The following is a 13,213-nucleotide window of genomic DNA, read 5'->3' on the forward strand; positions in this document are numbered from 1 at the left end:
GAAACAGTACTGAGAGAGGTTTTTCACTCTCTGCTGTCACAACCCTGGGCATATCATTCTGTCCCTCTGTAGTCTCTCTGCAAAAGGAGTGCAGAGGGACACACTTGCAGAGTGCTGTGCAAGTGCAACACCTCGTGAGAGCTGTCTGTCACCACCATCCATGAGAAGGGATGGATAGAATTGTTCCTGTTGTACAGAGTAGTGACAGAAAGAGGAGGGAGGGGAGGGCCATTTCCCAACATTGTCATGCTCACATAACATGCCTGAGGTCTATTTTGAGAAAACCATTACTCTCTTCTAGAGCACAAGCAAGAAAGGAAACTATTATGCCTTTGAACACATGGCAAGATGGACACTACTGATACGCGGTTTGACCCCACAACTCATTGAAGTTGTAAAGTAGGCATGCTTTTATTCAGCGCTGAGGTGCATGGGGATAGCTCCTCCAAAATATGCACACCTCAGTGTCATTTCCCTCTACATTTGTCCTCTAAGGTTACACGCCTATACATATTCATGACCTATCCCCGCTTCGTATTATAATGAGCTAAAAGGTCCTTTGCGCATGCGCAGTGTCCCCTCCGTGGTCATGGGCGAGGGTCTCAGGATGAAGTAAATGACTCTTCCTCTTGTGAGTAGGGGTCTTCAAGATGAAGTAAGCAGTCTTCCTCACGGTGTACTTTTCACCTTTGGCACAGTTGGACGCCCCAGTGGTCACACAATTAGCTGAAACCAACCGTATCTGTAATTCTTCTGTTAACTAGCAAAGATTGAGAACAGGGTGACCTTCCTGCAAAATCTATTGCAGGATGGGCAGGCAAGGAGTATCTCAAGCTAGCAAATGTTTGGGAGGCTCTGTCTTTGAACTAACTGATAAGTAGAAAGATGGTGTGAAATGTTATACTTTAGAAGGCTAGTGTGAAACAATTAACTCATGTTTAGTGGGGCCCCTAAATTCCACAGACTTATAACATAGTTTTCTTTCTACAACTTAAGTTAAGCTAAAAGGTACTTTATATTTTCCAGGCACTAGCGTTTCTTATATCAAGCCCCCTGTATCACTTCCAAGGGAATTCTGCCTCTCTAGGGCTCCTCTCTAGAGCCCAAAACACAAGAAATAAAGCCACTCGCTGGCTCAATAGCAATTTCTATTGTTATTTTTATTTACTGATTCAGTTTTATTTAAAGTATTTTTGTATGTGGAAGCATATTCTGTCCTTAAGGAACAACACAGATGCTACCTTTGTCCTTCTGTAATAGCTGTCATCTGCAAATCACATTCACCAGCAGGGATTTCAATGCCTTCTCTTACCATAACTTCACTTGTCTAGATGGAATTACATGTTCCTTATTCTCTTCCTACCTCAAATCCAAAGATCTGCAAACAAGCAAAATATCTGACTTTTAATATGCCTTCACAAAATACATGATTTGAATGCTGGTTAGTATTTTCTGGAAGAAACCACGAAATCTGTGCTCTGTGCAACCATTCCATGCAAGGTTAAGTGATTTTCAAGAGCCAGAAGAGCCCCATCAAGAGATGGGAGAACAGGGATTTCACTGTATGTTCAGGCATCTGAATAGTAGTTTCTACCTGACACAGGGCCAGGCTGAGCCAATTTACACATGCTTGTAGAATACTGGGAGGTCCCTCAAGAACTGCAGGACAGGGTAAAGTGAGCTCCCTAGCAAGGAACAAGTGATTGTTTTGTAGTTTCTGAATTAAGGTCAAATCCATCCTCCCCCCAAAAGTACACACAGGCAGGGAGAACACAGGAGCCAGCCAGAGAAGGAGCAAAGTCTTTTCCTTCATTTAGCCTCACACTCAATTGTTTTTCAGCAGTTTTGCAGTAGAAAATCAGCACATCAAGCTTACTCAGGCACTAAGGAACTGGCTGGTAGGTCTCTGTAAAGACCAGCTATTTTGCTTATGTTTCTGCTTTCTCAGGTGAATTGAGCTTTGCAGATACAAGGGTAGAGACAACCGGTTCAGTGGCTGGAGTGGTTTATGGTGATGCCAAGCTGATGGTTTGAATCAGCCTAACGTATATAGCACAACCCCGAGTGCAGTTTCCCACCTTGGAACTTTCCCAGATGAGTCAGAAAAATATATAATCACAGTGTCCTTCCTGAAAAAAAGATCCAAGCCAATGTTAGGGCAGAGGTGGAAAGATGCCATCTCTTTCACAGAGATGCTTAATAAGGACCGAAGCTGTTGCCTGGAGGCTAAAGAGGGCCTTGGCACCTTCCACACCAGCACATTGCCACAGGCCAGCCACAAAGCAGCCCTGTGGCTACAGGGCAGCAGGACACCCCTGGTGCTGGGGCTGTGGTACACACACCACAGTAACACAGGTAAGAAGACTGAGCTGGGGTTTTTTAATATTTTTGCAAGATCAGCAGTTTGTTGGAAAGAGGATCAGTAGAAACTCTATTCCAGCAAGAAAAATATGAAAAAGCTGCATGCAATTCGGCTTCCCTGAAGTCACAGCAAGGATTCATTTGGCCTGTTAAACTTACAACATATGACAACTATAAGAGCTAGGATTTAAAAATTCCATCTTTTCTTCACCATTCTGGACCCATGAAAACACCAAAACCTTTAATTTAAAACAACACAGAGTTAAAGCTACTTAAATCCACACCTTTTCAGTAAACTTAGACGATTTGTACCAAAATCATGCTAGCTGGTAAAGAAGTTAATGTATCCAGAGCTTAAAAGCAAGTTTAAATTCTATTACATAAGAAGAAGTATTATAGCCTGCAAAATAATTTCTAGACCAAGGATAAAACGATCTGTTAAAAAAATACAAAGAGTAAGTCCATAATGTGATGAATTCGGATTTGTTTCAAACAGAAAGCAAAAAGGAGTAAAATTAATTTTTGTTGACTTGATTAGACAACAATTAAGCTGTAAAGCAGTGTCCATTTAAAAGGCAGCACCTAAAGAGGCAACATACAGCATGTTTTGATATATGTATTGATACCTGACAAGCAGCTCAGTAGCATTCTGGCATGTGATGACTTCCTTTGCCAAAGTGAGAACAGCATACAAGGAAAGGTTGTTGTTGCTCAGACTGTGAACATGAGGAAGAAGACAACCCCAGCTGCTGGACCCGACATACATCTTGCTGTAATTAATACCAGTTAAGTATGGCACGCTACAGTAGTGTGGTCTAAAACCCCTTATAACACTCCTGAAGACACAATATTAGCAACCTCTGAGGAGATATTCTTCAATTGCATGTTTATTCTGTCTCAGTACTTGTTGGACCTCATTAAATATGAACCATGAGGTCTTGCTTCTCTTTCTGGGATGCTTTTATATACTTGTAATCATACTGCAAAGCCATTAATTAACTCCTGCATGGGATCCAGCAGTAATTGCAGGTATTTTTGATTCACCTGCTTGCACCTAGGAGTATATGGAAGACCTTTAAAGAGGCATTCCCTTTTAACAGGGGTAGGAAGGCAGTGCTGTGGCTTTGACTCAGAGCATGCCTCTTATTGCTGAAAATCCAAGGGAACAGTGTCTTTTCTGTCTCTTCCTTTGAACTGTAGCTAAAATCCACGCGGAAATGGGATGTTGTCAGTGGTTTTGTTCACAAACTGATTTATCTAATACTGTTCCTGTTACAGTATCAATAGTTGGACTTGTTGATCTTAAAGATCTTTTTCAACCTAAACATTTCTATGATTCTATGCAGGGTCAGCACAGCTTTGTGACTATCCTTCTCCTCTAAAGCAAACTACACTGAGACTCCAACACTTGCAGTGGCTCTGCTCTGCTTTGTCTGCTTCTGCTTAAACTGCCCCTGCTAGCTTTCCAAAGGCTTTAAATCCCTTTAAATCACAAATCAGGCTGCTTCCCTCCACCTAAAAAGATGCAGATCCATGCTGGGAGTTCTCTTAGTGGTCAGTCCCTCTCATTCAGTACTTTGCTGTTAGTGTTACAAGGAGTACAGAATAGGGATAAGAAAAAGTCTGGACAGACAGGAATGGAGCCATCCTCTCTGATGCAGAGGTGAGGTATCTCAATCATAGCCTAACCAAGCAGATGCGAGGTGAGGCGGCAGAAGAGACAAATGTCATGCCAGGCACCAAACTGAGCACACATAATTTCTGGAGAGGTGTCAGCAGTGCCACAGCTCCCTTGAGATTGTTTTTAAATGCCCGGGTAAGAACCGTGAGGCTGAGTCTATCTCAGACTGAGACAGGCATTATGCACAGCTGGGCTTGCATTTAAATGTCTGTGCCTCAGCTTAGTTCCCTACATGCCCCCCACTGTCACCTCTAAAAGCGAGTGTCACCCAAATCAGAGACATGTAGCAGCTCAGTTCTGATGAGGATTTAAACCCTCTCTGATGCTGTGCTTGGCTTCATAGTGACTACCATTCTTAATAGGTTTAAGACATTTTTACTTGCTCTATTTTCTTCAGCTTTTCCATTCGGGAAAACAGGCCCATCGCCCTCTTCACCTGCAGATTCCATATCCGATTGTCCTGCAAGCTGCACACAGATTCATTCTCATCAGTACCACACGCCTCAAGGAATGAGCAGTTGATTTGAGGGTCATTGCCACAATACACTCACTTTATTTCCTCAAGCTGAGGGCAATGTGATGACCAAGTCAATGATCTTCTTACCTGTGATGCTCCCACTTGTCAACCTGGCAAAAGAAAGAATCACTCAAACCAAGCAGAGGGAGGACAAGCATCTCATGCAGCATATGGCAAGCCTGCCTCAGACGTATGCCTGCACATCACTACAGACAGGAGGTGGCCTGACTCTGCCCCCTGCAACCAACTTTATACTCCTTTTCAAACAGGGCAATACAATACTCTTGATGTCACCATAAAACAAGAGTCACACATATTCATGCTGCTCCACACAGCGCTGCGTTACTCTCTACACAGTGCTGCATGGACAGCAGCCTTGATTGAGTTGATGTAATTAAATTGCAAGACAGAAACAGAGGACAGAGAGAAAGAGACAAGGGTTTCACAAGCAAAGGCTCATTCTAGTGTCTTCAGGCTTGCCATTCCTCGTAAGCTCTTTGACAGAGCAGCAGCAAAGCCATCACCACATCTCCTACTATGAAAGATAAACATGAAGGGAAAAAACATAAACACAACAAAACCCAAAACAAATAGCTCACAGAGCAAGTTAAATCACCATTTTTTAAAAAGCACTTGATTTCTTTCTTTAACATTGTATCAGGCTCTTTTTATACAGCATCTTTATCTTTTCAAACATCAATGCCAAGAAATCCCCAAGCCATTAAACTTACACATCAACTATAAATACCTCAAGAGATAGGTACTGCCTTTTGGTACAGTGACACCATGCGTAAATGCTGCCACAGATGAAGAGTCAGCCCTACCACATGTTCCAAAAAGGTAAGGACCCTGGAGACAAGGGTCACACGAGCAAACCAAACTCCTACAAACAGAGAGTGTTTCCCGGCTCCCATGTGATGAGCTGCTGAGTTACGAGAGCACTGATTTCAGGCCAGATACTTTAAATTTGGGCAGCAGAGTAGCCGGAGTTGTTCAAAATATAAAAGACACAAGGTTTTTAGGGAAAGTAACTCCTTTATAGAAGAAACTGATGGTGTTGGAAAAAACAAGCAAACAGGGAAGCTTTCGAGCACTCCTTTGAATCAGCTGCAGAATGTACTGAGTATGGGATGCACTGGTACACAGCACCCTGGGTTGAACATCTCAAACAGCATGTCTGGGGGCCCTGAAAGCAGAAACCCACCTATGGTCCTGTTGCCCCAAGTGCCCCCATCACCCTCCCCTAAACCGGAGGGAGTTAGGAACATGCTGCACAGGGGTGGTGGCATGATGCATATGGCCCACAGTCACTAGGAACACGCCTGAGGTAATGCTTGGGGTCCCACTGCCCTTTGCCCACCCTTCCAAGAGACAGTTCTCAGAGTGCTGGTATCCTGCAGACCATAAACAAAAGCAGGCATGGACTAGAGTGTGTATGAGCCAAGAAAGAATCCTAAGCTAAGCTGCTCATGGGCCCCATGCACGGCCCTGTGCCTGCATGAGCAATTTACAGTTAGCATGTACTAACAGAAAGCTTTTCTAACAGCAAATTGCATGGTATTCCAGTTCTTCTTAATGGAAGCAGAGAACAATCAGTGCTGTCCTTTTTACAATGCTATTGCTAGCCAGGAATAGCAGTTTTCATGGTTTTTTTTCCTCCTCTGCCTCACAACAGACAACAACATTCTCTGCAGGGCAAGGTAATTCTCCCCCTGGCTGCTCCCCATCTTCTACACATTAGCAAACTCTACACATACTCCTCTGAAGTCAGTCACAGAAATACAAAGTGAGACCTTTCCCATGAGAGGATCCAAAGAGGTCGTCCTTGAAAACGCCTTCCAGCATTACAGCAAAGCACCAATAGAGAGCACCTGAGATTGCAGTTGTCACCTTTTGTTCATCTGGTTTATGGTTATTTCGTACTTTCTCATTGGCTTGCAGGATTCGCCCTGCCTCTGCACAGTCAAGAAATGCCCATCATTTTCTCTCTTCTCCACTACTGTTTGATTGTTTCAATCAAAACAAAGAAGCATACAAAAATAGCCTTATATTTATATATATCCTTAACATCCTTCCCTCATTCATAAATTTCTTATTTCATAAATCGCTTCAGTATCGAAGTTACGCTGTTCAGATCAGCATTTCTCACACCTTCGTTCTCACCCTTCTAAAACAAATGCAGGCTCGCTCTTCCAACCCCTTACCCTTTCTCCCCACAACTAGCCCATCACACTCAGTGTGTTTACCTCAAGTGCTCTACATTTTTACAGCTGGGCAGAATTTCCAAACAGTCAAAGTCCATGAGACATCCTATAAAATCCAAACGAATCAAACCTTGGCCCATGTTCATGACAAAAAGCAAAGCCAACATGTCCAGGGGTGTCAGTCTAAAGTTTTTGAACTCATACTTGAAATTCAGCAGGCTCCCGATGTGCTGGGCTACTTTGAGGTCTCGTGTTTCAAAAGTGCAATGGCAGAGCTCAATGACCTTAGGCCCTGTCAGATTAGTGGCTGCCAGTTTCTTGAGAAACTGCAGGATTACATCCTGCTTATCCTCCATCCAAGCTTCATCATGCTCAGCTAGCAGCGTGAGAAATATCCTATGTTCTTTTGACAACAGGCCTGAGAGGAAGATGTGAAAACTCTCCACTATCTGTCTTTGCCTTGCTCTTTAAAGTCCATTTTGACTTCAAAAATAACTTCTTCCTCAAGTAGTTCTTGTCCATCCTCTTACTTACCATGCTGAAAAGCACTCTTGCAAACTCAAGTGCACAAAGGCATAGCCAACCTCTGGGCAAGTGCTGCTCATCTTCACCTCAAAAGCAGTCAGCAATCCATGTAAGGAAGCAAATTCCTTCACGTGCTCTGGAATTTCTCCAGCATAAAAATCAACTCTGTCATCACTCATCTATTGAGTTCTCTGTTTTAGAGTGAGCAGAAACCATAAAAGTTTTAAATGTGCTAGAGAAACTGTGGAGCCTTTAGTGGGTTTTCAATTGCCAGTATAGCTCCTGATTTGGCTTAAAAAAGAGCAAATACAGGGATGACCTACAACAGAATGCTTCACCAGCATATCACACTTCTAACAGAGTTCTTAGCCTGTGCCACTCTTCTCCACTAGATTTAATACACCTCTGCAAAGGAAACGGATGCTTCTTGTTATTCACCAGGTTCCATTGTCCGTGTATTTTATAACCTGCTGCATTAAGAGTTTACGCAGTTACTAAACAAAAGTTTCCCTCAAGCTGGGAGGTTGGGTTTTTGGGTGTTTAAATAGGTCCTTCCTCAGAGGCAAGCACACCACTGCTCTGCTGCTGGAACTTCTACGTACCAAGCTGCTGCTGTTTCATATCCTTCTCACGCATACAGCTGCTGTGATGGTGACATCGAGCAAAACCTGAAAGTTGAAAAGTCAGAAACATGTCAAATGAGGATTTTGAATGGCATATTATTAAAGCTGTGAGAGACTCTCCAGCAAAGCATTTGGGCAGCTGGAGAGGCGAAATCAGAGAGAGAAAACTATTTGCAAATTCAGGCTGAGTTTACAGAACTGCTTTTGAAAACGCTGAAGTAAAAGCAGAGGGGCATCTAGCAGAGGGGCATCTAGCTGTAGAAAGTCAGTTTGGGCTGGTCCTCATGAGGCTAATCCATCCTCTAATCTCACCCCAAATATGCTACAGCTCTCAGGAGTGACCAAGGGGTCTGGGCTGGTTTAAAGGCCTTCAGTAATGGAGCTTTCTGAACCTCTCCAGGCAATTTGTTCCAACACTTCAGTTCCTTTCTATAGATTTCCCTAGTGGATAACAACAATCTTGCCTGCCTCAATGTGAACTGTTACCTCTCCATTCTCTCCACTTGAGTCTTTCTGCATAGAAATCAAGCAAGTCCTTCGTCTTCCCGGAGACACATGATCAGCTACAAGGATTCAACAATTATCTAGTACTGGAACATGATGTTGTGCTTCACAGAGCTGCTTATAGCCAAATCTTACCCCTCTCAGCCAGTGGCAGCAGAGACATCAGAAACAGGCAGGTGCAAGCTTCTGGTGCAATCCTGGCTTTGAAAATCTTTGCAGGAAACAACATGAATTTTAAAAGGCATGTTTTCCAAGAAATGCATTAGGTTTAGGAAATGATGCTTTGATCCTTTTGCTCAATCCACTTATTTGCTTAGAAGCACAGTGTCAAGCAGTGCCAAAACATTACAAAAAAAAAACCCTATCACAACATTCCATCAAAACTTACCCTCAGAAATAGTCCTGCTGGCAGCACAGCTGCTGGAAGGCAAAAATAATGAGGTATGTGCAACTCTGGGTTCAGAGGAGTGTACAGCAATAAAGAGAGCATTAATGACCTAATCAAAGACAGCAATGGGTGGTGGAGTTTCAAACACTCAGATGCACATTTAGCAAAAGCCACCTGGTTGGTCAACAACAGGGAATCTGCCAACCACGCTGGCCCAGCCCAATCAGAACTTTTACATACTGCAGAGGGGGATAAAGTTCCTGTGGTGCACATTAGAAACATGCTAGTGAAAACAGCCTGAGTTATTCCTGTCTCAGGCCAATGCAAACCCACTTGTGGGATTGCTTTTGCTCAAGGACCTGGGTACACTTGGTGGGTATTGTGGGAAGATGGGGAATTCCAGTGTATACCTTGAGAAGATTTGATTTTAGGTGAGAATAGCCAGCAAATTAAACTGTATGATGTTAACTGCTATATGACACTGCATCTTATCACTTCTATGGGGGCTCTATGCCATATCAAGGTGTCCTGGGTTCAGCAGTGGCAGTCAGTTGTTTTTTTTTCTCCTTCTTAGTAGCTGTTGCAGCACTGTGTTTTTGACTTTTGGCTTGGGAACAAAAAACTGATAACACTGATGTTTAGACTGACCAAGGACTTTGTGAGTCTCATGCTCTGCCAGGGAGGAGGAGGGGCCGGGAGGAAGCGGGGACAGGACACCTGACCCAGACTGGCCAAGGAGGTGTTCCATACCACAGCACGTCATGCCAGGGGATGTAACTGGGAGCTACCCGGAAGGGCACGTCCCCTGGTCGGTCGGGCTGTCTTTTCCGGCGGGCGGTATCGTATTCTCTTCCCTTGTTATTTCTCTTGTCGTTGTTATTGTTGGTGGCGGCAGTGGTGATTTGTGTTATACCTTAGTTACTAAACTGTTCTTATCTCAACCCGTGGGAGCTGCATTCTTTTGATTCTCCTCCCCGTCCCTCCAGAAGCGGAGGGAAGAAAGGTGGGGGGGGCAGTAGACTGCGTGGTTCTGATTTACAGCTTGGGCTTAAACCACGACACAAGGGTCCTATAGATTAATGAAGAATCATCTGTGGTGAATCTGGACAAGCGCAGCAGTGATGGAACCAGAACTGGCCTCAGCATGCAACAATCCAACACCACACATACCATTTTTCCTGCCCTGAAGGACTGTTACAACAGACAGAATCCAAAGTCATGGACAAAATGAACTCAATGGACTTTTATAGGGATGATCCACAGACTAAGGGATTATATCTCTGTGTGTACAAATCAGAAGACTGTAATGCTGATGGTGGTTAACTGGGATGTATTGGAAAATGTGGGAGCTGAGCTTGGTGTAAATGGTATAAAAAAAGGGATGGATACTGTTCTGGTTTTGGCTGGGATAGAGTTAATTCTCTTCATAGTAGCTGGTGCAGTTCTGTGTTTTTAATTCAGGATGAGAATAATGCTGATAACACACCAGTGGTTTGGTTGCTGCTCACTAGCACCTGCCTTGATTAGTCTCTCATGCTCTGTCAGTGAGGAGGGGGCAAAAGAAGCAGGGAGGAGGAAGAGACAGGACACCAGACCTGAACTAGCTAAAGGGTATTCTACACCCCAGGATATCATGCTCAGTATAAGAACTGGGAGGAGTTGACTGGGAGCCATCAATGGCTGCTCGCAGACACTGCGCTTCGGTCAGTGGATGGTAAACAACTGTATTGTGCACCACTTGGGATTTTTCCTGGGGTTTATTACTCTCTCTCTCCCTCTCCTTTTCATTACTATTTTACTTTATTTCAATTATTAAACTGTTCTTACCTCAACCCATCAGTTTAACCTTTTTCAAGGTCTCCTCCCCATCCTACCAAGGAAGGGGGAGGTTTGAGCAAGCGGAGGTGTGTGGTTCTTGGTTTCCAGCTGGGATTTAACCACAACAATCACAAGCACTGCAAAGCTACCCAGAGCATGGAGGATGTGGTTCTGAGCATATAAAAGAAGCCTGGTAGATCTGAGACAGAAAGAAACTGAATAGCAGTACCACATACCCCAGCCACACACTGCAGAAAAACCCACAGCCTGGTTTCTTTCAGTTGTTCTCCACTCTTCCTCAGGATTTAAGTCCACCCAAAGCAGGGTAAGCAGGTGTGATGAACCAGAAAGAAAGTAGGAGCACAAAATATCAATGACTAGATATATTTCCACAGGAACTTTCGTTGTGAGGGAAGCCAGCTGCCAGGTCAGCCTCCACAGGCTCAGCTAGCCATGGAGCACTGCGGAAGGAGGTACATAAACTGCTGTGAAAAGCTGCCCTGCAATTTCTGAGAATGACCGTAACCCCCTCACCAGTGAGACTCCTTGTAGGCTGGGCAATGCCTCTGCCTTGCTGTCAACCCTGGGCATGTGAAAACCTGTGAGGTGGTTCGTGACAGTCAACAGGTCTTCACTAAGGGGAAATCCTGCCCTACCAATTTGGTGGCCTTCAGATACAGGGGCAGAGCAGTTGATGTCGTCTACCCGGACTTGTGCAAAGTTCGACACTGTCACACATGACATCCTTGTCTCTAAACCGGAGAGATATGCATTTGATGGATGGACCACCCAGTGGGTAAGGAATTGGCTGGATGGCCACACAGAGAGCTGTGGTCAATGGCTCAACATCCAAATGGACACCAGTGATGAGTGGTGTCCCTCAGGTGTCAGTAATGTGACTGATCCTGTTCAACGTATTTGTCAGTGACATGGACAGTCGGATCAAGCACCTTCAGCAAGTTTGCCGATGACACCAAGCTGTGTGGTGTGGCTGACGTACTGGAGGGAAGTGATGGGATCCAGAGGGACCTGGATAGGGTGAAGAGATGGGATCATGAGAACCTCATGGAGTTCAACAAAGCCAAGCACAAGGTCCTGCCCCTGCCCCCAGCACAAATCCCCAAGCTGGGCAGAGACTGGACAGAGGATCCCTGAGGAGAAGGACTTCGGGGTGTCAGTTGATAAGAAGCTACCCATGACCCAGCTTCAGTGTGTGCTTGAACCCAGAACCCCCACCGTGTGCTGAGCTGCATCCCCAGAGCATGAGCAGCAGGTCACAGGAGCAGATTCTCCCCCTCTGTTCCTCTCTGGGAAGACCCCCCTGCAGTCCTGCATCCAGCTCTGGGGCAACAACACAAGAGGGACGTGGAGCTGTTGGAGTGAGTCCAGAGGAGGCCATGGAGATGCTGTGAGGGCTGGAGCAGCTCTGCTCTGGAGACAGGCTGAGAGAGCTGGGCTGGTTCAGCCTGGAGAACAGAAGGCTCCTTAACGAGAGACCTTAGAGCAGCCCCAGTGTCTAATGGGGGCCTACAGGGATGCCGGAGAGGGACTCTTCATCAGGGACTGTAGTGATAGGACAAAGGGCAATGGGTTAAAACTTAAACTGGGTTGATTAGGTTGGATATCAGGAAGAAGCTCTTCCCTATGAGGGTGGTGAGGCCCTGGCACAGGTTGCCCAGAGAAGCTGTGGCTGCCCCATCCCTGGCAGTGTTCAAGGTCAGGCTGGATGGGTCTTGGAGCAAGCTGCTCTAGTGGAAGGTGTCCCTGCCCATGGCGGGGGTTTGGAACGGGATGATCATAAGGTCCTTTCCAACCCTAACCATTCTGTGATTCTCTTAACACAGGAACTGCTCCGTTACCCTGGGGAACAGGGCAGGGAACAGCCATGTCTGGGGAACGCACAGCTCACTGCTCCCCAGCGCTGTTCATGGCAATTAACTCTCTGTTTCTTATGGTGCATGCTGGGACAGAGAGAATGGGCAGAGCTGAGGGAGGCACGAGTCTTTCCTTTCCTAGCTGGCCCTAGTAAATTTCAGCACTATTTTCAAATGCCTGTTCCACCAGCAGCTGATGAGATGAACCACCTGCACCGTAGGGCAGCACAGCAGCTACCAGCAGCAGTCTATCTGCAGAACAGAAAGGGCACTTTTGTTCTCAACATCTGAAAACCGCATATGGCAAACCAGATACAGTATTTGCAGTGCTGTCACTGAGAAGCAGTCTTGGAGTGAAAACCATAGTTAAAGTGTCTCTGTGTCCATAGGAACAGCTAGAACTGCAAAGGGCAGGTTGAGAGCTATGATTTACAATGGGTAGCATCACTAGAGCTGGGCAAGGCAGCGAGTGCTCACTGCTCAGTGAGCGCAGTGCTGGAATCCTGCCTCTGTCTAGACAGGAACAGGGAATGCAAGCAGCAGATGCAGACACACAACTTACAAGGTATTGAAGGAACTGGCAAACCTCAGCAAGAAGCAGAGCCAGCTCTGCAAGGAGCTCCTGTTGCTGTGTGAGCTTTAGCCAGTCCTCAAATTCACACAGCAGGAAAAAAATTAAGAGCAGCTTTTCCTTCAAATCATCTGTTTTCACCAACAG

At 45.3% G+C, this 13,213-nt stretch overlaps 1 protein-coding gene across 1 annotated transcript in view; it reads right to left on the reverse strand.

Moving 5' to 3' along the window:
* NLRC5 (NLR family CARD domain containing 5) overlaps positions 1-13,213 on the reverse strand; it is a gene marked incomplete at both ends in the record, with an annotated part of 41,245 nt that overhangs the window by 25,113 nt on the left and 2,919 nt on the right. The window contains 13 exon segments of the mRNA XM_080638357.1: positions 1,313-1,359; positions 1,363-1,378; positions 2,079-2,129; positions 2,988-3,077; positions 4,414-4,509; positions 4,594-4,623; positions 4,625-4,669; positions 5,020-5,094; positions 6,806-7,210; positions 7,212-7,309; positions 7,312-7,467; positions 7,921-7,956; positions 11,300-11,373. Coding sequence (XP_080494483.1) covers positions 1,313-1,359; positions 1,363-1,378; positions 2,079-2,129; positions 2,988-3,077; positions 4,414-4,509; positions 4,594-4,623; positions 4,625-4,669; positions 5,020-5,094; positions 6,806-7,210; positions 7,212-7,309; positions 7,312-7,467; positions 7,921-7,956; positions 11,300-11,373 — 1,219 coding nt within the window.

This window comes from Psittacula echo (genome assembly GCF_963264785.1).
Source record: "Psittacula echo genome assembly, chromosome: Z".
Lineage (NCBI taxonomy): Eukaryota > Metazoa > Chordata > Aves > Psittaciformes > Psittacidae > Psittacula > Psittacula echo.